Source organism: Phoxinus phoxinus (assembly GCF_949152265.1).
Source record: "Phoxinus phoxinus genome assembly, chromosome: 19".
In the NCBI taxonomy this organism is placed as follows: Eukaryota; Metazoa; Chordata; class Actinopteri; order Cypriniformes; family Leuciscidae; genus Phoxinus; species Phoxinus phoxinus.
The window spans coordinates 20,139,322-20,164,118 of record NC_136894.1 but is presented as its reverse complement, the minus strand read 5'-3'; the positions used below and the strand labels follow the sequence as shown (position 1 = coordinate 20,164,118).

The window sequence follows — 24,797 nt, the reverse complement described above, 5'->3', positions numbered from 1 at the left end:
TACAAACTACAAAGCAGTGGACTATAATCATTATTATAACACAATTTAATTGATAAAAGCATCATTGTACTCCGTGTTAAACAATGAGTATTATCTCTGTAAACACTGCTGGGTCATCTGACCAATCAACGCAGATTAGCGTCGCGCAAAGGAGGGGTTTGGAAAAATGAGTCGTTGAACGAATCATTTGAGAGTCGGTGAGCAAATCAGGTAAAAATAAATGCATATTATACGAAAACAAAAGTGGTTTTTGACATTGCATGCACGTAAAACTGTTGTTGGGGACTCCCTAAACAACATTAGGAACATTTTAAATGTCATAATAGATGCCCTTTAAAAGAAAAGAAAACACAGACGTAGGCAATAAGGATAATCCAACGCACTCCGGACCTACTTACCTAACCATCAATCTAACTATAACCTAACTAGTCTTCAGAGGGTACAGATTAAGAGATAGCTCTTATCCAGAATCTTTCCCCCAGAATACCTCCAAAAACAACAAACTAAAATAATAAAGAAACACAATAAACAGCAAACCGTCGTCAGGACTGGCGCTAAACACAGCCCTGCTGGCTTACTCTTTCTAACCGGAGAATACGTAGGATCACCCCCAATCTGCACCACAGAATCCAATCAGATAAATCAAATTAATCAATATAAGATGTCGTAAATCGGGACAAGTCCCAGACGAGCCCCTATTTATGTTATGAACCCCTGTTTTTAAAATGCTTATTGGAAAAGGGGTAAGCAACATAAAAGGACACGCGAGGCAAAGTGCAGTTTAAACATTTATTATAAGGTTAATTAATGAATGCACAAACCCACATATCTCATTCACCAACTCTCAACAGATGAAAATAACACTTAAACTATACTGAAATCAAAGTATACTTAACAGAGACTAACAAATAGATAAGAAAAAACATCAAATAGAACACAACTTGCCTTCAAACGGCTGGCTGAGCATCATGACGGATTCACCGCTGCATGCCTCATTCTGTTTCACACTCCTCTTATATACTCAGCAGGAACCATTAGAGCAACGGGGCACAGGTGTGCAGGGGCAGAGCCTAACACTCAGAAGAGAAAGAAACTAAACAGAGCACAGAAACAGATACACACAAAATACAAACACAACACTCATAAGGCTTAGGCCGTAACAATGTAACACAAAAACTATCCAACCACGGCTAAAAATAACCCAACAAAACGACCCAACAGGCTCAACCTAGCATTTGAGTAGAAAATAAATAATTCACCTGTTACCCAGATTGTCAAAAGAATTGACGTATGGTCAAAAGGAAAATGTTTTGTTTTCTTGAAACATTTTTGATAATAGGTGGATATAATGTATATCGAGATCAAAAGGATGTGGATGGGCAAGCAATGTAATGCCAGAGTAACAAAATCAAAGTAATGTCAATATTTCTAGCCGCTGAATGTATGGTTTTCCATAATCCAAGCTAGCTTGCTGCAATGGTGACGTCAACTGCATGCGTGAGTTGTGAAGATTACAAAATTGAATTAGGAATGATTGGATTGTTGGATTTCAAATCAGGTTTGAGGCAACAGAAGTAACATTGCAACAAGCTATGTTATGGATGGTAACTGCAATATTTTTACTGAAATATTGTTAGTAATTAGTTATAGTTAGGGAAAGTTAGGCATTTCTTTGGCCAATCTGCAAAAAAATTTCTTACCAATAGCTTTTTTTACCATGTGTTCCTATAGGTGTCTAGTAACACCTCCCAATTTATCCACGGCCAAATCCTCGGGGAAACGCCTGGAGAGGCCATCAAAGTTGGGGTGCCCAGAGGGCCTGGGTACCAAAAAAAAAAAAAAAAAATTTTTTTTTTTTTACCAATATTAGCTTTTGAGATGTCTAACTATGGGTTTTTAGGGGTGCTGAATCTATCCCAGCCATTAGTTTTGAGTAAAAATGACTCCAAATCCATACAAAATCCATAAAAATGTTTAAAACCATTACAAAACAAAACTTCCTAAATCAGTTTAAAATTTACCAAACCTCATCCAACTCCCCTGCATCTCCCTCACTCCTGTTATCATCTGGCTGGTTGATGTTCTGGCAAGAGTTACCATGACAGTTCCCACAAACAGAAATACACTTGACTCCTTGCTGCACCTGAGAGTGTCACAGTCCTCAGCACAGTTGCAGCTGACAAACTTCAGAAGGTGGTCCGGTGCAATGGGACCACCTCTGTTGTAGGGACTGGTGCATAACCTTGTTCTCCTTGTTTCCATCCATACTCAAGGACATCCAGTTATGGACTTTGTCAAGTCAAGTCACCTTTATTTATATAACGCTTTTTACAAAACAGATTGTATCAAAGCAGCTTCACAGTGATAATATGAAAATAATACAACAAAGTTTGCTTCTAGAAGAACATTGCGTCATCGTCCACCTTAAGTAAGGTAGATCAATAATATTGTTGAATATTAAATGTCCCCAACTAAGCAAGCCAACAGCCAAAGCAACAGTGGCAAATAACCAAAACTCCATCAGTGACAGAATGGAGAAAAAAGCATTGGGAGATCCCAGGCTCAGTCGGGGGCCAGTTCTCCTCTGGCCAATCAGTGAACAGTGTATGATTATGATTCAGGCAGCATTACAGGTCAGTTATGACACAAACTAGTGAGCAAAGTCAGATTGGATCAGAACATTTATCCAGTTCCATCTGGTTGGAGGTCGGAGTCATCACGTCGGTATGTAGACGGGTTTGTTGAGGATCAGTGCTGATGGCTGTCGTGTCGATGAGGCCTTCACAGGGCTGATGAGGGATGCTTTGTGGATGGGCCCAGGCGCAGGTCCATCCTCTGATCTGGATACGGCCCAGATTCAGCTGACTTCAGTAAACAGGAGAGAGACTAGTTGACTAGTGTAGCAGACTTTATAGCAGTAGCCTATCTCTGGTCTGGAGATATGCCCGCAGAGAGTGCTGTGCTGCAGCTCCTGTAGTCGGAGGCAGTTTCTCAGGCTTGATGCTCCCGGCTGCGGCCCGGACAGTTGAACAGTTCGCAGCCAGCTTTGATGATGTCCCTTTTCTTGGCTCAGATGTCATTGAACACATCCATGGCCCCCTCTGCTTTGTCAGTCTTGCAGAGCTTGGTGAGCAAAGTTGGTTTGCTAAACCCAGAAATTGCTGATACGGTATCGCAGCCAGAGAAGCTGTGTAGGAAGATCAGGTATGTAACAGAACCTCTCCGGGAGGGCCACCCGGATCTTTCCAACATCGTAAGATGTGTCTTTAGCTGTTGTGAGAAAAACCGGGTGGTTTGCCCTATGATGGACCAGCATAACCATAACGTCGGTGTCCTCGGCCCTCACCTCAACAGAGGACTCTATTGCCTCATTTAGTGATGCACACACGATAGAAGTGTCAGCATTATCAGAGCATTGGTGTACACTGATCCTACTTTGTATCAGAACAATTTTCCCATCCATCTTGGCCTGTATGGCTCTGCCAACCTCCTCTGCCTGATCAGCATTGACTGAGTCCCCGGGAGTGCTGCTGAACCCTGTAGAGAAAGATACCAGAGTCTTCCTGTCACGTATGGAATCGAAGGGGTTGACTTCCTCCAACCATCCAACTATGGCGTTAACAACATCATTGTCTTTCTCCATCTGGGCTGTTTACTGAGCTGAAAACTGTTCTGGATACAATGGAAACCAAGCACAAGGTCAAGTCATCAGATCTGCTCCCAAAATCAATGGAGAGAAGCACCTACGGATTACTGTGATCTTTGACAGATACGGTAGCTCCACCAAGGACCATGACCACCTGAGACGTACAAAAAATGCATGCTGTGACATTCAGATTCGTTCAGACTTAAAAAAAACATTGTTCCACGGGAAAAGTTCCTTGACAACAAGCACCACAAGGCCCAGCTCATTCTGCTCCTTCCTGAGACCTTCCAAAGAAGTAGGATCAGTGTACACCAATGCTCTGATGCTGACACTTCTATCGTGTGTGCAGCACTAAATGAGGCAATAGAGTCCTCTGTTGAGGTGAGGGCTGAGGACACAGACGTTATGGTTATGCTGGTCCATCATAGGGCAAACCACCCGGTCTTCCTCACAACAGCTAAAGACACATCTTACCATCTTGACTGAAGACACAGGCGTGGAGTCGGCTATCTTGTCTGAAGAAACAGGCATAGACACAGGTGTAGAGGCGGCCATCTTGTCCGAAGACACAGGCGTTGAGGTGCCCATCTTGTCCGAAGACACAGGCGTGGTGACGGCCATCTTGCTCGAAGACGAGGGCTCAGGCGTGGCGGGCATGCCGTGAAGAAGCTCTGGAAAGGTGGTCTCGGCAGGACGAGACTCCGGAAGGGTGGTCACGACTGGACGAGACTCCGGAAGGGTGGTCACGGCTGGACGAGACTCCGGAAGGGTGGTCACGGCTGGACGAGACTCCGGAAGGGTGGTCACGGCTGGACGAGACTCCGGAAGGGTGGTCACGGCTGGACGAGACTCCGGAAGGGTGGTCACGGCTGGACGAGACTCCGGAAGGGTGGTCACGGCTGGACGAGACTCCGGAAGGGTGGTCACGGCTGGACGAGACTCCGGAAGGGTGGTCACGGCTGGACGAGACTCCGGAAGGGTGGTCACGGCTGGACGAGACTCCGGAAGGGTGGTCAAGACTGGACGAAACTCCGGAAGGGTGGTCTTGGCGGGACGAGACTCTGGACTGGCGGCCATGACGGGGCAGATCCGATGAGGCTCTGGTGTGCTGGCGAGCGGTGTGAGTACTAGAGTTGCCAAAGAGGGCATGACATGAACTGGCTCAGGCTTAGGAGATACTGTGAGCTTGCGGGGTTCCTCATCCGCAAAGCCCACAGTAAATGGCGAACCGCTCAATAAAAGGGCAAAGCCAATATATTGCACTAGAGTGTAGTGAGGGGTATCGTCAGGCATGAGGAAATGAAGAAACTTATTAAGTCCATGGCCAAATATGTCCTTTAAGACAGCATCATTAAAGTCCACCCCATGGCAAAGCTCACAAAACTCCTTCACATATTCCTCCATCGGACGGTTACCCTGGCGGAGGCGGAAGAGACAATCTGCTGGATCCATGTTATGGTCAGTTCTTCTGTCACGGTAGTTTGAAGCAGAGGAGGAAGCAGGATCCACGTGCAGCATTACTTTATTAAATAAACTTATAACTACATAAATATAGACTCAGACTCAGGAACAAGATTTCATATTTTCCTAATGTCTTGTACCGTTAAACATGTGGATGAATAATCATATGCAAATGATATGCAGATGAGGATATGCATAGTAAAACTAGGCGTTGTAAGGTTATTTCGGGGAGGAGACGCATGTGTGCACAGTCTTCCGCTGACTGGGATTTATAAAGTGAATTCTGCGCAGGTTCTGGCATACGCACGGTTTTATAAGTCTGAATATTTTTGGCTTTCGGGGTGTACACCAATGCTCTGATGATGCTGACACTTCTATCGTGTGTGCATCACTAAATGAGGCAATAGAGTCCTCTGTTGAGGTGAGGGCCGAGGACACTGACGTTGTGGTTATGCTGGTCCATCATAGGGCAAACCACCCGGTTTTTCTCACAACAGCTAAAGACACATCTTACGATGTTGGAAAGATCCGGGTGGCCCTCCCGGAGAGGTTCTGTTACATACCTGATCTTCCTACACAGCTTCTCTGGCTGCGATACCGTATCAGCAATTTCTGGGTTTAGCAAACCAACTTTGCTCACCAAGCTCTGCAAGACTGACAAAGCAGAGGGGGACATGGATGTGTTCAATGACATCAGAGCCAAGAAAAGTGACATCATCAAAGCTGGCTGCGAACTGTTCAACTGTCCGGGCCGCAGCCGGGAGCATCAAGCCTGAGAAACTGCCTCCGACTACAGGAGCTGCAGCACAGCACTCTCTGCGGGCATATCTCCAGACCAGAGATAGGCTACTGCTATAAAGTCTGCTACACTAGTCAACTAGTCTCTCTCCTGTTTACTGAAGTCAGCTGAATCCGGGCCGTATCCAGATCAGAGGATGGACCTGCGCCTGGGCCCATCCACAAAGCATCCCTCATCAGCCCTGTGAAGGCCTCATCGACACGACAGCCATCAGCACTGATCCTCAACAAACCCGTCTACATACCGACGTGATGACTCCGACCTCCAACCAGATGGAACTGGATAAATGTTCTGATCCAATCTGACTTTGCTCACTAGTTTGTGTCATAACTGACCTGTAATGCTGCCTGAATCATAATCATACACTGTTCACTGATTGGCCAGAGGAGAACTGGCCCCCGACTGAGCCTGGGATCTCCCAATGCTTTTTTCTCCATTCTGTCACTGATGGAGTTTTGGTTATTTGCCACTGTTGCCTTGGCTGTTGGCTTGCTTAGTTGGGGACATTTAATATTCAACAATATTATTGATCTACCTTACTTAAGGTGGACGATGACGCAATGTTCTTCTAGAAGCAAACTTTGTTGTATTATTTTCATATTATCACTGTGAAGCTGCTTTGATACAATCTGTATTGTAAAAAGCGTTATATAAATAAAGGTGACTTGACTTGACAAAGTCCATAACTGGATGTCCTTGAGTATGGATGGAAACAAGGAGAACAAGGTTATGCACCAGTCCCTACAACAGAGGTGGTCCCATTGCACCGGACCACCTTCTGAAGTTTGTCAGCTGCAACTGTGCTGAGGACTGTGACACTCTCAGGTGCAGCAAGGAGTCAAGTGTATTTCTGTTTGTGGGAACTGTCATGGTAACTCTTGCCAGAACATCAACCAGCCAGATGATAACAGGAGTGAGGGAGATGCAGGGGAGTTGGATGAGGTTTGGTAAATTTTAAACTGATTTAGGAAGTTTTGTTTTGTAATGGTTTTAAACATTTTTATGGATTTTGTATGGATTTGGAGTCATTTTTACTCAAAACTAATGGCTGGGATAGATTCAGCACCCCTAAAAACCCATAGTTAGACATCTCAAAAGCTAATATTGGTAAAAAAAAAAAATTTTTTTTTTTTTTTTTGGTACCCAGGCCCTCTGGGCACCCCAACTTTGATGGCCTCTCCAGGCGTTTCCCCGAGGATTTGGCCGTGGATAAATTGGGAGGTGTTACTAGACACCTATAGGAACACATGGTAAAAAAAGCTATTGGTAAGAAATTTTTTTGCAGATTGGCCAAAGAAATGCCTAACTTTCCCTAACTATTACACTATTAGTTACTGAAAAATATAATACTATTACTGATGCATTACTAGTAATGCATTACAACCCAACACTGCCAGGGAGAGGATGGGATAGGGAGAGTCTAGAACAGGCCAACAGATGGAGAATTGGATGACCTGAGAACAGCCCTCCTGGCCATAATGACATTGTGCTCAGAGAACACAGAGATGGCACTCCTGGTCATGTCACCCAGGGAGTATAGAGATGGTACACTTGGCCCTGACAGTGGCAGGAAACACCGGTAACTCGGGGATGGCCTCCATAGCCGTAACATAACATGCTGGGGTAGCCTAATGGCTGTGACAGAACAGGACTGTGGACTTTCCCGTCCATGGCAGAGAGCTCAAGAGCAGAAGAAGTTGCTGCCTCAGAGGGAGCTGCAGCATACACTGCAGCCTTGAGACTACTGGACTTGTGACCACTGGGACCATCGGATTTGGGGCAACTGGACTAGGGACCAGTGATGCGCGGGTTGATCGGGTCGTTTGAAATAAAGATGCCAATTAAACCTTTGTAATTTATATAGTACTAGACACAATGCTCTATGAAATACATAGGTCTACACTTTATTGGCTGAATAACTGCGCGAGCACGAGCTCAGTCAGAGATGACAGTGGGAAATTCTTATTTACCTTTTGAATGTTGAGCGCGCTATTAACTTTTGAATAAAAGCTGACGCGGGACAAAATGCCCGATATCCCAACACGTTGAACTGAGCAATGCCATTGTGCCATTTTAATAGGCTACTTTTAAACGCATATCTAATGTCAGTTTTATGTATTTGCTGAGAGGGGGTGGGGTTTTTGTTGGGAAAGTCGGGGGAGAGACGCACACTTCGATTAGACTGTATAAACGCACGCAGCATCTTAATTGTTAAGAAAATGAAACGAACGAAATAACTGAATAAATCAAGCCTTTATTACAAAACACTAGGCGATATCATACAGCATTCAGAAAAATGCGCACCCCTAGTTCCTCCGTCTGTGGCCCATGACTACGATGAGCATTTACTAGCTACTTTAAAAAAACGCGGGTCAGGAAGCGGGTCGGGTACAATATTTTCTTTCTTTTTTTTTTGCGGCCCGAGTTGCTGGCGGGTTAGTTGAAAACGTTGGTCGGGTGCGGGTTGTTTATACATTGACCCGCGCATCACTGCTAGGGACCTATAAGAGCACTAGACTTGTCTGTATTCATAGAATAAAATCGGACAGGCACAGTTCACAGTCGAGAGAGAAACAGGCAAAACTTCAAACCATGAGTCACCCAAGAAAAAGCCAAAAAAGCCAAAATATTGTATGAGCCCAGTCTGTTAAATCTATCAATAATTTGTGCATACTTATATAGTTGGAAATATTTAATACTTTTTTAAATAAATACATAAATATATATATATATATATATATATATATATATATATATTTTTTTTTTTTTTTTTATTTTTTTTTTTTTTATAAAAGTGTAAAACAGAGATTGAATTATTATATCTAATTTTTGTATTTCTTTTTCTTCAAGTCTGGCATGTTCAAGAGGAATTTAAGCTCACCTGTATTGACAGATGATCGGTTATGTGCTGTGAAGACACAGGGTATGTCCATCAGATAAAGAAGTCTGATTCAGTGTGTAAAATAATATAATAGCATGATTATTAATGTAATGATCATTTGTGTTTATTATGTTTCCTACTAAACATCAAGGGTTAAATTGGAATTAAAGGGTTAGTTCACCCAAACACAAATTAAGATATTTTTTATTAAATCTGAGAGCTGGATCACTCCTCCATAGGCTTCTATGGGATTGAAACTTGCCCGCCCAGAAAGTTAGTTCAGACAATGAATTCACGTAGTGAAACAGCGCATCACTTCTGTGTTTACGTCACACGTAGGCTCACTATTGGCCGACGCTGGTCATCTGTGTGATGCGTGTGACGAACAACAAAGAAGCGCTGCACTGTTACACTACGTGAACTCACTCGAGGCCCACAGAGAATAAAATGAATAGTTGAATAAAGTCGTTATTTTATATATTTTTTGCTCACAAAAAGTATTCTCGCCGCTTGATAAACTTATGGTTGAGCCACTGTAGTCACATGGACTATTTTAAACATTATCTGAACTAACTTTCTGGGCGGGCAAGTTTCAATCCCATAGAAGCCTATGGAGGAGTGATCCAGCTCTCAGATTGAATCAAAAATATCTTAATTTGTGCTCCGAAGATGAACGAAATCTTACGGGGTTGGAACAACATGGGGGTGAGTAATGACTGACATAATTTTCATTTTTGGGTGAACTAACCAAAAATGAGGTGATTAAGGTGGAAAAAGTACCCTTACAAAACAGGTTACAGTTTTTTACAATGGCTATGACAGTTTTTTCAATACATTTAACAAGTTTTTCTAAACTCTTAACACGGTTAGCACAACATCAGTCTTTATGGGCTATACAATTAACACATTTCTTGTTGCTTTGACACAAAATGCATACAGTTAACTCAAATTTAAAATGCTTGAACTTCTTTTACACACAAGCTCAACCAATACCTAAACAATGTAATTTTACTGCCAAATTTACAAATGCTTTCACACTGTATGTCAGAACAGATAACATCATGTTCTAAACATAACTTATAGGCTAAAGTCAAAGTGAACAGCTGGTCATATTGTCAATTGAAACACTATTCCCTGCATTTTATTCCATTGCTACTGAGAAACAGCTTATTGAAGTTATGCAAATACATAAATTACAGCTGATTCCCATAGGAAGCACACTCAGGTGTTGAGGTTCTTTCAATCGCATGACCATATGTTACAGTTTTTGCCCGTTGCTTAAACACTATAGACTCATGCTTAGACTAAAGTAACACAACTTGAAGCTTTTGTTACCATACCTCAAACACATGTACCCATACCTTAAACAAAAGCGCTGCTTTGCACTCTAGTTGCAATTCTGCAACACACTTAAGGCCATTGCACACTGAGTCCGAAATTTTCGTATACGTTTTTTCGTATTCGTGATTCGGTGGCTCTGAATTGTCAAAGCACCATTCAAACACCATTCAAACTGCTTGTTACGGATGCGAAAAACGCAGAAAATCGAACCCGCTTCGATTTTTTTTATGACTGACGAAAGTTTCGGAGGCAGTGTGCATGTGTGATTGACATAACGTGAGGTCGTATTTATTTTTTAACGTGCGAAAATTTCGGATGCGAATTTCGGATGTGCAATGACCTTTACTCCTTTATGCAACACACTCGGTCCTGCATACTACACTCTATTTCATACATAAGACACTTCATTCAAAAATGAAATCTCAGGGTGCCATTTGGAAAACACATGTATCCAAAATACAAAACACATCGGGTAATTGCTACCATTCAAATACATACCTGAAGGCACTTACTTGCAAAACTGAACACCAATCAGCCAGCTACAAAAATAACTTTTCAAGAACTTTGCAAGCATGGATGGAGGGAGAGCAATAGGGAAAGGTAGAGGAGGAGGAGGATGAGGATGAAGAGGATGATGAGGAGGAGGAGGAGGACAAGGTCAAGGTCGAAGAGGCCATGCACGGACCCCTATTTCTAATGATATAAGAGCAACTTTGGTGGACCATGTTATCAACCATGGCCTGACTATGAGGGAAGCTGGGCAGAGACTCCACCCACATCTAAGCCGCTTCACAGTGAAAACAGGTGTCTTCACCTCTCTACCTTCTACCTCTACTCAGATGGTATTTACAGCACTGTACTACAGTATATCACATTTCCACATCACGTGTACAGGGTATTGCAGGGTGCTAATGCTCCTTTTGCAGCCAAAGTGGTAGTTTTTGTGAAACATACCATGATTCAGGGGCGTCGGACTGGGGGTAAAACCAGTACTGATTACCAGGGCCCCAAGGACAGAGAGGGCCCTTGAAAAGTCTGGAATATATTTTATTTGGAACATGGGGGCCCATCAGGACTGGATATACATAGGGCCCGGGATCTTGTGCTACGCCCCTGCCATGATTACTTACAGTAAATGCCCGCTTGCCTCTTCTGCAGGCAATGGAACAGGCCAGCGGCGACATCCAGGTGACAGCAATCCATGGATGGTTTCGACATGCAAGGGGATATTTTGATCTCTGAGCCCACGTATGCACACTTGCTATGATTTTCTGTGTTTACATAGTGTTTTTTCTATTATTTTTAATTTTTTTGCTTTATCTGAATTCATGTTACTGCAATGTACAATATTGAGTAGGCCTATTTGCTTTTTTGGTTGTTTGAAAATGTGCCTCCTGAAAATATGCCTTCTGAATAAACAGTGAAAATCAAAGACTATAGTGTTTTATATAAAGTAGACTAGTGTGTTCCCCCTGATCTGAAAGTGTATGCATATGATGCAAGTATGTGTCATTTTGTCATCAGAGTTATATTTTGACAAAGGAATGTTAGGTTTTGATAGCAGAGTTTAGGTGTTGATAGTAGAGTTTCAATTTGACACAGATGTGAATGGTATATTTCCCAGTGTTGTGTCATGTTTACTTGTGTGTAGAGTTTTGGCACAATGAGCGAAGTTTTGCAAAATGTGTTCAAGCAACGGGCAAAAACTGTATAAAAGAGGACTCTTTGGGCTGATCATGTGTGGAAGAGGAACAATATAGAGCAACACAAAGAAAGAAAGAAAGAAAGACAGAAAGAAAGAAATAAATAAAGAAAGAAAGAAAGAAAGAAAGAAAGAAAGAAAGACAGAAAGAAAGAAAGAAAGAAAGAAATAAAGAAAGAAAGAAAGAAAGAAAGAAAGAAAGAAAGAAAGAAAAAAAATGCCTGCACGAGGGAGCATTATCTTGCTGTAATGTCCTTTTGCAAATAAAGTCTTTACTGCAGGAATTCTGTCTCTGTCTTCTTTTTCTTTTCATAAACTGTACATAAAGCTATGAGATGGTCATTCATTTTTTGTATTGAATTTCTGCAGCAAAAGAAACAAAATGCATGTATTTACTAAACCCAACAAAACTAAAATGTAGAGAGGCTTCACAAGAAACGTCTCAGGTTACGACTGTAACCCTAGTTCCCTGAGAAGGGAACGAGACGATGCGTCAATGACGCTTTGGGAACGCTTCTGCATGATTGCGTCTGAAGCACTTATGTCAACTAGTCCAATGGCGAGAGTGGGCGTCACGGGCGGGTGACGTGACGACCAGGAAAGGATAAAGGACATCCGGTTTAGAACCGCGCTAGCTTCGAAAGGGCCGAAGCAAAACGATCACAGGGATGTAGGAAGTATGGCAAAGTGACGCATCGTCTCGTTCCCTTCTCAGGGAACTAGGGTTACAGTCGTAACCTGAGACGTTCCCTTTCGAGGGAACTCGCGATGCGTCAATGACGCTTTGGGAACGAGAATACCAAACACGCCATACGAAACAGAACCTGTCTGTGTGAATACTGCACAACTAAGACAAGAGCATTTGAAAACCTGGGGAAGCGCCCAGGTCGAAGTAGCAAAACCTGTGTGCAAAAACGAATGTGAGCGGAGAGGACCAGCCTGCCGCATACCACATCCTACAGGGATATCTACATATATAAAAAGGCTTATAAGCCGCCATACTCCTGTCCTGGTCTAAAAGCACCACGGAGGAAACAACCAAAGGTCCCCCCCCCCTAAGGGAAATACCACCAAAAGGGACATGGTAGGCACTAAAGCCGCCACGTACACCTTCAGTGTGGAAGGGGATAACCCTGCGGCAAAACGAACCAGCAGTAACTCCAGCACTGTACCAATCGGGCAGTAAACTGGGCCCCACTGTCCAAGACCCGTAAAAGGAAGTGAATACCCATCACTTAATACATAAAGTTTCCTCGTGGAGGGAGCTCTGGAGTGAAGTATTGTCTCCACAACCTCAGTTGAGAGAAGTCAATGAGTTGGGGCCCCTCAGAGGCCAAACCCACAGGATCCAAATCTCTGGGCTGGGTGAAAGATCACCCAATCCACTTGAGACCGAAGGTCCCTCCTTACTAGATTCTCCAAGGGAGAGCCGTCGAGGAGAGACACCGGGTCCAGAACTCCTGGGAGCAGAGTAATCGGGGAAAGATGTACAGACGTAGCCTCGGCCATGTCCATACCACAACGTCCAGCCCCAAGGGAGCTGGGTGTGTGAGGGAAAACCAAAGTGGACCATGCGTCGTATCCTGAGACGCGAAGAGATCCACTTGTGCCTGGTCATAAACCCCCTAAATGTGCTCCACCACCTCAGTGTGGAGCCTCCATTCCCCGGGCCTCAGCCCCTGCCTCAACAGGATGTCTGCTCCTAAATATTTATGTAAGAGACCACCGATGTGTTGTCTGTACGGACAAGCACATGATGGTCCCTCAGGTCTGGGAGGAAAGTCTCAATGCATTGAAGACTGCCATCATCTCCAGGCAATTTATGTGCCAAAAAAGATGATGACTCCTCCACAGGCCCTGGGATGAGCGGCATCCCATTACCGCTCCCCAGCCGGTGAGGGAAGCATCTGTCGAGATAGCAACTCGATGGCAAAGAGCTCCCAACACCGGAACCTGGGAAAAGAACCAGTATTTCCTCCATATAACCAAGGCGCGGAGACACCGCCGCGTGATCTTGATCGTACGAAGTGGGTTTCCCCTCGGGGAGAACCCTCTGGTTCTGAGCCACCACTGCAAAGGTCTCATGTACAGCAGGCCAAAGGGTATCACATTGGACGCTGCTGTCATGAGGCCCAACAGTTTCTCGAACTGTTTCACAATGCGTGACTGCTCAGTGAGATAGGAACCAGTATTTCCTCCATATAACCAAGGCGCGGAGACACCGCCGCGTGATCTTGATCGTACGAAGTGGGTTTCCCCCCGGGGACAACCCTCTGGTTCTGAGCCACCACTGCAAAGGTCTCATGTACAGCAGGCCAAAGAGTATCACATTGGACGCTGCTGCCATGAGGCCCAACAGTTTCTCGAACTGTTTCACAGTGCGTGACTGACCTAGCTTCAACTCTTTTGTGGCTGTGAGGATAGCAGCTACACGAACGGGCGATAGTGTGGCTCGCATCGTGACTGATTCCCATACCACACCAAGGAAAGTGGTTCTCTGTAATGGAGAAAGCACACTCTTCTTGGCATTGAGTCTCAACCCCAATTTCTTCATCTGAGCGAGGACGACATCTCAATGCCGAACCGCTAACTACTCTGATTCCGCCAGAATCAGCCAGTCATCGATGTAGTTCAGAATGCGTAGCCCTGCAGCCTGGCGGGGCCAGAGCTGCATCTACGCACTTCGTGAACATGCGAGGTGATAGCTAGACCTAATGGAAGCACCCGATAATGGTATTCTTTGCCCCCAAAAGAAAACCACAGGAACTTCCTTTGTTGAGGAAGGATGGAAGGAAGCGCCTTTTAAATCTATCGTGACAAACCAGTCCTCGGATCTGATTTGAGTCACGATCTGTTTGTGTGAGCATCTTGAACTTGAGTTTCATGACTGCACGATACAACAGACGAAGATCTAAAAAGGGACGCAACCCCCCATCCTTTTTCGGAACAATAAAGTAGCGGCTGTAAAACCCCGATTCTCTGTCGGGCGAGTACACCTACTCTATAGCTCCATACGCTAATAGAGACTCTACTTCTTGCTCCATTACCAGAGCCTGCTATGGATGTACTAACGCGAGTAGCACCCCGTTGTAACGAGGTGGAGGAGAAAGAAACTAGATTCTGAAACCTCTCTCTAAAGAGGTCTAAACCTCTCTCTAAAGGAAGTCCTCGACTCAATTGCACCAAATATTATTTCTGTCATAAACAGTTCCTTACAGACGAGCTCTGTTCCATCCTGTTTCAAACAGGCAGTAGTTCATCCGCTGCTCAAAAAGGCAAATTTGGATCCATCTGACCTAAATAATTACAGACCCATCTCAAAACTCCCCTTCCTGTCGAAAGTGTTGGAAAAGGCTGTTTTAAACCAACTATCCCCTTACTTAATTGAGAATAATATACTCGATCCGTTTTAGTCTGGGTTCAGATCCAAGCATAGCACTGAATCGGCCTTGTTGAGAGTGGTAAATGATTTATTGCTATTTGTGGATTCCGGAAACTGTGCTGTTCTGGTATTGCTGGATTTAAGTGCAGCTTTTGATACTGTAGATCACTGCATTCTTTTAAACAGGCTAAAAACTGAAGCTGGAATCTGCGATTCAGCTGTAGAGTGGTTTGGATCCTATTTCTCAGAGAGAAGTTTCTCTGTGGAGATGGGTCAGTTTCATTCGTCTCCTGTTCCTGTCACATGTGGAGTCCCGCAAGGCTCCATTTTGGGACCGATTTTCTTTTCTTTATATATGCTCCCTCTTCGTTACATTTTTAAATCTCATCAGGTTCCTTATCACATTTATGCGGATGATACCCAGTTGTATATGTCAATTAAACCTGCTTCTGGATCTTTATTTGATTTATTAGCCTGTGTGGATGACATAAAAAGTTGGATGGGTGAAAACTTTCTCCAGCTGAATGAAAAGAAGACCGAGGTTATTTTGTTTGGCCCTCCCCATTTGGTAGAAGGTTTAATCTCTGATTTAGGACCGCTGAAAGCGAATATTTAGACTCATGTAAAAAACCTGGGTGTTGTTGTTGACTCAGAGTTAAAATTTGACAAGCAAATAAACTCGGTTGTCAGAGGCAGTTTCTTTCAGCTTAGGGGCTTACGGAAATTGAAATCTATCCTATCGTTTGGTGATCTAGAGACCGTAATTCACGCCTTCATTTCAACAAGGCTGGATTACTGTAACGCCTTGTATGCGGGTATCAACCAGTTTTCACTGTCGCGTCTGCAACTGGTACAGAACGCTGCAGCCCGTTTCTTAACGGGGAAGAGAAAGTTTGAGCATATCACCCCTATTTTGAGGCATTTACATTGGCTACCGGTCAGATTCAGAATTGAGTACAAGGTTTTGATTTTTGTATTTAAAGCCTTGCACGGTCTTGGTCCAGTCTATATCTCAGACCTCATTTGTCCGTACATTCCTCAAAGATCTCTTAGATCATCATCGGAGAGCTTATTAACTATCCCGCACTCTCGGTTGAAATCCAAAGGTGACAGAGCGTTCTCCGTTTTTGGTCCTAGACTGTGGAATTCGTTACCTAAATCAGTCAGGTTGTCTTCTTCTTTATATGCATTTAAGTCAGCACTAAAAACGCATCTTTTTTCTCAGGCCTATCCTTAACTGTGGATGTAGAATTTGTGAGCTAAATTTTTACTATGTAATTTGTATGATGTTTGTTTTTATTTGTGTTTATATTGTGTTTCTGTGAAGCACCTTGGTCAGCAGAAATGCTGTTTTTAAGGTGCTATATAAATAAAAGTGACCTTGACCTTGACCTTGACCTCTCTATTATCTGCAGGACCCATGGAGATATATTCGGCATTTTCTTCCACTCTGTCAGAAAATCTACTAAGGGTACCAGTCCCTCGAGACTGGCCTCTGGTGTTATTGTAACAGCCACTTCGGTGACCTGAAGCATCCTGGCAGGAAACGACCGAACTGACTGTTTTTGAACCCCCCTCAGAGGGTGCCATTCTGGTCCCCAATCTTTCTGAGGGGGAGCACAGGAAATGGCACTCTGCCTGTACAAGGAGTTTGTTAATGGCTAGTGCTGCTCCGCCCAGCAGCCCCATTTACGAAGTTATAAACTCCAACTCATTGCACACAGGAGATTGAGAATATTAAATTCCCTTAACTCGATGCTCAGCACATAATTTTACCATATAATTCCTCAAAATTAAATGTAAAAGATCAATCAGACAAGTTACACGGTCTGGATGAAATGCTGAACTTATGCATGAATCTAACTAATGAAAGTCAGATAAGCAAATTTAAATGCAGCCCACTTATTTAATTCCTCAGAATCAAACAGCACAAAATCAACCAGACAAGATAATATTGTCTGGATGAAAGGCTGAATATATATTTAAATACAGCCCACTTATTTAATTCCTCAGAATCAAACAGCACAAAATCAACCAGACAAGATAATATAGTCTGGATGAAAGGCATATTTAAATACAGCCCACTTATTTAATTCCTCAGAATCAAACAGAAAAAAAATCAACCAGACAAGATAATATAGTCTGGATGAAAGGCTGAATATATATATATTTATATATAGCTTATATATAAAAATAGTTTCAACATACAATAAAAGAATCATAAATTCATAGCTTGCAATACACTGTATCTCTTTAATCAATGCATTGCATTTGCATAAGGTCCACTGGATTCGTATTGCAGTCTTTTAAATAAACAGTAGCATGGGGAAAATCCCGATAGTGAACACAGGTCGGTAATGTTCATGAATGAACGTAGCCAGTCCACTATTATTATTGCAGACTCGTAATCTACGCGATGCCTCAGCAAACGCGAGATCCGAGCCAAATAATCTTTATGACTTTCTTCCCTCGAGAAGAAAGCCATCGGGAGCAGAGCTAAATTCTCGATAGTGCAAATGTTACACGTCGGGAATTTATGAATGAACACTGTCAGTCCCCTTTTACTAGAGCTGACCGTGCATTCTCCACTCCCAAACAAACAACACATGACAACTCGCGTGTGTCCCCACTCGTAATGAAGCGAGTGCAGGGAGGAACACGCGATCCAAAGCTGTTTGCTCCCCATACTCCTGTCCATATATATATTGTGCTTGTGAACATGCATCGATGCTCAGCACCTCTACCTCCTCAGAGATAGACTGCTAAAACACCGGGCTCTCTAACCAGGGCGGAAGAAGCCGCGGCGCGGGCTTCCGATCCCAGAGAGAGAGCGCTGGATCCCCCGGGTAAAGGCAGAGAAAAGGCGGCGCCCGTCTCTAACCCCTCCGCGAGATCCATTTGCAAACCCCGCAATACCAACCTCCGTGCTGCCTCGGCAACACGGGGCCGATAATGCGAGGAACGCGAGCCTGAACACCCTCCTCAAAGAGTGACAAACGGGAACGGAGCGAGTACGATAGTAACACGCAATGCTCGTCAGCACCCTCGAGCGCTGACAGAACATGCTCCATTCCAAACAAACAACACATACATCGTGTGTATCCCCACCCGTAGAGTCAGAGGGCAGGAAGGAACACACGACCTAAGGTTGTTTGTTCGCCATAATATCTATGCTTGAGACACACAACAATAAATAAGACAGACAGTATGACACAGAGCGCTTTGCTGAGGCACAAAAGCTAGCGCGGTTCTAAACCGGATGTCCTTTATCCTTTCCTGGTCGTCACGTCACCCGCCCGTGACGCCCACTCTCGCCATTGGACTAGTTGACATAAGTGCTTCAGACGCAATCACGCAGAAGCGTTCCCAAAGCGTCATTGACGCATCGCGAGTTCCCTCGAAAGGGAACTACAGTGCAAAACACAATCTATGATAAATACAGTATACTGTCTATTGTATAAGGGCAGACCTGACACATAACATAATGCAGTTTCTGTAAATTCAGCTGATGTTAGTGTTTTTTCCGTCATTGTGTTATGATTGACTAAATGTTCCTGTTGGAAGAGAACATGTGTTAGTGTTTTGATTAATTATTTGATTTTGAAACATGTTTGCAGTGTTTTGTTAGACATAGTGTATTGTGTTAGTGTATTATTGTATTTTGAAAATTAGTTTTGGAGTTTAGTTTACAATGTGTGATTTTGAGCATGAAATTAACCGTTTTGCCAATTGTGTGTTTTAGGTGTGTTGGTGTGTTAAGAGTTTAGGAAAATTGTTAAATGTATTGAAAAAACTGTCATAGCGATTGTAAAAAACTGTAATCATTTGTGCTATTAGTATACTGTAAGCCAAAACTACGAGAGAATACTTTCACATGTATTTATGAGATATACTTAAAGCTGAAGTCGGCAAGATTTTTTTTATCATATTCACTGAAACCGACACTATGCTCCGACAGAACAACATAAATCAGCCGGTTTTAGAAAAAACACTGCACTTCAACATCCACCTGGAGCGTGTTAATTGTTTTGCAAAAATTCACCGCTCCAGGTTCTTCTGGTCCAGTCAGCGCAGGGGGTATGAGATCTGACAGCCAATCACAGTTCATGCACACGCCACAGATCCCCCCATCCCCTCTCGCCCACGTTACAATATCACATGCACACGCCTGAAGTTCGCAGGTGTGTTTGATTGTACGAAGCGTGATGGCGGAGAGAAAGAAGTCTACTAACAAGTTTCCAATTCCTCGGTTAACAACCAGAGCTAGGAGGTCCAAAATAACCAAAGAAAAGAAAATGATTCTTCGATGCTGAATAGAGGGGCACGTTCACAGAAAATCTGGTACACACGCACTGACGAGCACAAACTCGATGGTAGGGTGTACAAGGTAGTGGGGGAGGGGCATGAGAGTTGTAAACATTCAACATTTTGGGTAAGTCCCCTCAATCTGGCAGACTTGCCGACTGCAACTTTAACAAAATAAGACTTAAGAGACAAGTTTATAGCGTGTATTTGGACTATCCACTTTATTTATAATGTGAGAGCGGATGGAGCCATTTACAACTTCCGGTGTCATCTGCTTCCAGTTATTTTAGCTGTACATTATGTTGCTTAATATTAGTATTTGTACAGCATTAGTACTAGTATTTGTTATCATATTATTTTAATATATTATCATAATCATAAACGCACTGGTTATGCTGCTAATGAATCTGTAATTCTGCACATTAACAGAAAATAGCTTACTTCCGCATTGCAAAATAAAATAGACTTTTGATTTAGGTATGCAAAAGAAAAGTATTATTAAGTACTTGAAGTATGCTTGTAGTTGACTTTACTCTTTTAAAAGTAGACAATTATTTTCCCCCCAAACCTATTGGCTTCTTTAAGGTAGTCCATATGGGTGGTTCGTGGAAAAACGGCTTTAAAAATAAGCTGCCATTGGACGCATAGTGCCCCCGAGGGACCTTAGGGTGAATATGGATGACAAATCTCATGGACGACCAGCGATCTCCTTTGGGGCTCTGCCTGACGATCAGATGTCGATCACAGCATCGGAGGGGGAGCTTCAGTCCTCTGGAGATGAGGATTCGGCTGCGTTGCCCCTTTCGGGGAGTGTAGCATTGTCCGAATCCGATCCAGAATGGGCAGCCATGCTTTCCCAGACCGCCGATCAGGTCGGGCTTGCGTGGAACCCTCCACCACGTCCCAAACCTTCCCGGTTGGACGATTGGTTTCTCAGGGCGCCACCCCGAAAACCGTGCTGGTTTTCAGTGCGCCACCCCGGTACCTTTCTTTCCGAAGGTGCATGCGGAGCTTACTAGGACGTAGACGGCACCATATAGATAACAGAAGCCATCCTAGTGGCTCCTCCACCCTCGACGGCGTGGCAACTAAGAGGTATGTGGATATCCCGCCAGTGGAGCGTGCCGTTGGGATGCAGCTGTGTCCACTTCCTCTTGACGGGGTAATCCACCCCTCCCATCCAAGGCTTGTAAGTCTGGTCTTTCAGCGAAGGCTTACAAAGCCTGTGGACAGGCTGCTTGCGCTCTCGATGCCATGTCGCTCTAGCAGGTCCACCTGGCCCAGGCCCATGGACATGAACGAGGGTGGTTCTGACCCAGAGCTTCTCCGGGAGCTCCGTGTGGCAACTGACCTCGCTCTCCGGGCGACGAAGGTAACCGCACGTTCCATTGGTTATGTCCACCTTGGTGGTCCAGGAGCGCCACCTTTGGCTCAACCTGGCCGATATGAGGGACACCGATAAATATTGGTTCCTGGGTGCCCCTCTGTCCCAGGTTGGATTGTTCGGCGACGCGGTCGAGAGCTTTGCCCAGCAGTTCTCGGCCGCACAGAAGCAGACGGGGCGATCCGACACATCCTGCCCCGGCGGACCCCTGCTGCTCCCACCCTCCCGCGACGTCCTCCTCTCCCGCTAAGCCTCAGCAGCAGCCACCATCCAGGCCTCAGCGTGGAGCAAGTCGCAGGAAGTCTACACCGCCCGTCCAGGCTGCTGCCAAACCAGGAGACAAGCGACCCTGAGATGGGGGACCCAGAGTCGGATCAAGTTGCTCTTCAGGAGATGGTGAACGCGCCTCTCCTTCCCCTTGTGGAGGGCCGGACGGAGAATCTTTTGTTTCCTTTTCTTTTTCTTCCACCACTGGCTCCCTTCGGCAGTCAGACGTTGCAGAGCGTCCAACGCCAGGCTTAGTACTCGTATGCTTGCGTAACTTGTGCTAGGTTGGATTCCATATGTGGTGATCCCTGCAGCGATCCCATATGCACATTCTTCCACGACCAGCTCTCTGCGGTGAGCCTGTCTTTCCCTTGGCAGAGTCCGCTCTGCCGTCACTGTCCGGTGTAAGCTCCTTTTCAGGCTGGAGCCACCCCAGTGACATTCCATATGTTGTACTGCCCCTAACCGGCCAGTCCATATGTGTATTCTCCACATGTCTCCTCCTTCGTGCAGGATGTGGCTTCCGCAGCGTCCCTCTTCCCAGGAAAGGCACACTCTCCCAGTGTTATCCAAGAGTTACACTGTGTTGGGGTATAATGGAACAGCAGTTGAACTCCCTCTACGCAGGTCTTCCGCCCCAGCCAGTTGGGGGTCTGAGAGTCTTGCGTAGGGCACTGGATGTGGCAGCAACCGTGCCGTTTTCCATGGGATCCCAATTACGTTGTCACGTCGACGTTACGTTCGAACGTGAGCGACTGAAAGGGAACGTCTCGGTTACGTCCCGTCGTCACCTTTGCTGACCATCTCGGTAATGGCCGTCATGATCTCGGCTCCTCAGTGAAAAACAATGTGTGTGTGCGCCGCTTCCTGTTTATACCCACACTGCGGAGCGCGTGACACGATTCACGCACGCCAACGTTCATTGGCTCGTTCTGTAGATACTCAAAGATGATAGGGCTCCCTGAAGTGATCCCAATTACGTCGGCACGTCGACGTTACGTCTTCCGTTCCCTCCTTTAGGGAACGAGGCTTGCATTAGTTAACGAGATGTTATAAATTATAAATTAATTATTTATATAATACCACATGTATTTTTTGAAATATAACTACAATGTAAAAACATGTACAGTATGTACATAAAAAGTACATTGTATCAAATTATTAATTTAAATATTAGTATATAGTAGTTAAAAGTCATGACATAGAAGTCAACTGTAAATATACTTCAAGTACAGTTAAAGATGCATTTCAAATCTAAAAAATAATACCTAAATAGAAACGTTGTATATTTAAAGTGCATTGTAAACAAGTGTAAATTGTAAACTAAAAGCATGATGTTAAGTTCACTTAAAGAAAACAGTATACTTGCAGTTTAAAAAAGATTAAACTAATTTACTGAGAGGATATGTGTGTGTACTAGATATAGAGTGGAGATATACAAGGAGAAGATATATAGTGGACTAGAAGTATATTGCTAGTAACCTATATTGTCAGAATACCTATAATTTTAATTGTAGTATAGTTAACAGTATAGTTGCCAAACACACACAATATATATATACAGTATATATATATATATATATATATATATATATATATATATTAGGATATCAACAAGTATGCTACTTGAAGTACACATAACTAGTATACTCAAGAAAGTAATTTTAATATTAATATATTTTTTAATATTACATAAATTAAACTTGGAAAATATAATTGAACTTTGCTTTACTTTTTAAAATGAAATTGATGTTTACTTCTCTTTTTAAAGAGTGAGTATGTCTGTGTACAGTTCTGATTATTTTGACATGTTTGTGATATGATAGAGTCAAAAGCTCATCTGGATCCTGTGTATTCTACACTGCGCTTTGGAACTTCTCTGGCCAACACCAGCCGATCTAGCTTTGGGAGTTTTTGTGAATCTCCAACACAAAGTCTGGTGGGTACCATATACCACAAGTGTTTTTAGGTCTTAAATATGTTGTAGCTTGTTGAAAGTGAAGATTTAATAAAGGTGTAGTCAATCTAAATGAAAAATACATAACAGTTTTGGGTCCCACTTTATTTTAGTTGTCTTTAACTACTATGTACTAACATTGAAATTAATAATTTGATATAGTGCACTTATGCAGTGTAAATACAGTGTATATATGTATTTTATGATACAACATAATTTTCTAAGTAATTCTGAAGACTCCCTCCAGGAGCAGAGTTGTACACCCCTGTTCTACCATAAAACAAGCTATGTGAAACCTTGCAACAAAATATTAAAGTTAAAAATGTAAAAATATAGTCAACTAAACATAATATCAGTTAATATGTGAATTGTAACATTTGCACTTAAAAAAAAAAAAAACTCTAAATACTTTAGAAAGGGGTGTACATGGGGGCCTATAAGAATCTTCACTAAGGGCCCTGGAACGTGATTTATACTAAGGGGCATCCTCTCCCCTACAAGCGATTTATAATTCTCTACTTCTAGAACTACTGTTCTTTTTTTATATATCTTAAGAGAATGTTTGCAATTAATATTAGCAGTTGTATTGCATCTTTTGCTGAAAAACGTCAGATTAATATATGCCTACTTTCTACAAAGTCAAATGTCCATGCACCATGGGCAGACATATTGGCTTTAGGTCAAACTGACAAAATGAGCACAGAAAATGTTATCCAAGTCATGTGACCCACATACTCCAAACAGACTCAACTATGATAATGATTACAGTATTGGATGAAAAATGATCTCCTATGCTTCATACAAGAGACTAAAGAATATGTATCCTGGTGCATATTGTCTGTTTAAGGGTTATATTTTAAGAAATACCTGCATGTAATTACAGCTGTAATTAATTTCTGTAATTACATAATTACACTGTGGAGCCTTCCCTTATACCACCAAACCTGACCCATATCCGACCTCAGTAGCAGCACAAGTGTTTTGCAATACAATATGTAATTTTGTTTTAGTAGTTAAGGACATCTAATATAAAGTGTAACCCATTTTTGTAATGAATAAATCTAAATATTTGTCAAAAATAGATAATTTACTGAATGGAAGCTCAAACTTTGAATTTTAATCATTCATTGCTGTGTGAAAATCTGTTTGTGTTTTTGAGGATGAAGAGGAGGATCAGGAGAGGAATGAATGTATGTCCACTGAGGGGAAGAAATTGACCGAAAACCCGGGAAAGGGTAAGAGAATCAAAATTATGATGAGTTGAGAAATATAGATGCATACGATAGTTACAGATCAGTGTTTCTCATATGTTTTTTCTTTAGAACAGAGACTTTACATTAAACATCAACTGATAAATCTGTATTCAGTTCTACAGCGCAAGTGATATTGGTTTTATACTGCAGTTCTATAAAGTAATTAACATTGATTATTAATAGGGATACCACCGATACCACTTTTTAAGGATCGAGTATGAGTGCCGATATTTTTTTCTGGTACTCACCGGTACCGATACCGATGCCTGTTGTACTGGGGGGGTTTTTCTCTCGTTTTTTTGTGGAAATTTTCTAAGAACAACACAATGAGACTAATGAACATAGGACAGCATCTTTATTACGAACAACTTCAACTCATATTATGAAAAAAATAATCATTCTTATGTGCCTATCACAAA

General features: G+C 43.1%; 1 protein-coding gene across 1 annotated transcript in view; it reads left to right on the top strand.

Moving 5' to 3' along the window:
* The window catches only part of LOC306986609 (SH3 and cysteine-rich domain-containing protein 2-like), a 134,228-nt gene that overhangs the window by 41,360 nt on the left and 68,071 nt on the right, over positions 1-24,797 (top strand). Inside the window, exons 4-6 of the mRNA XM_079590015.1 lie at positions 8,757-8,829; positions 22,995-23,107; positions 24,285-24,360. Coding sequence (XP_079446141.1) covers positions 8,757-8,829; positions 22,995-23,107; positions 24,285-24,360 — 262 coding nt within the window. The remainder of the gene's footprint in view (positions 1-8,756; positions 8,830-22,994; positions 23,108-24,284; positions 24,361-24,797) is intronic.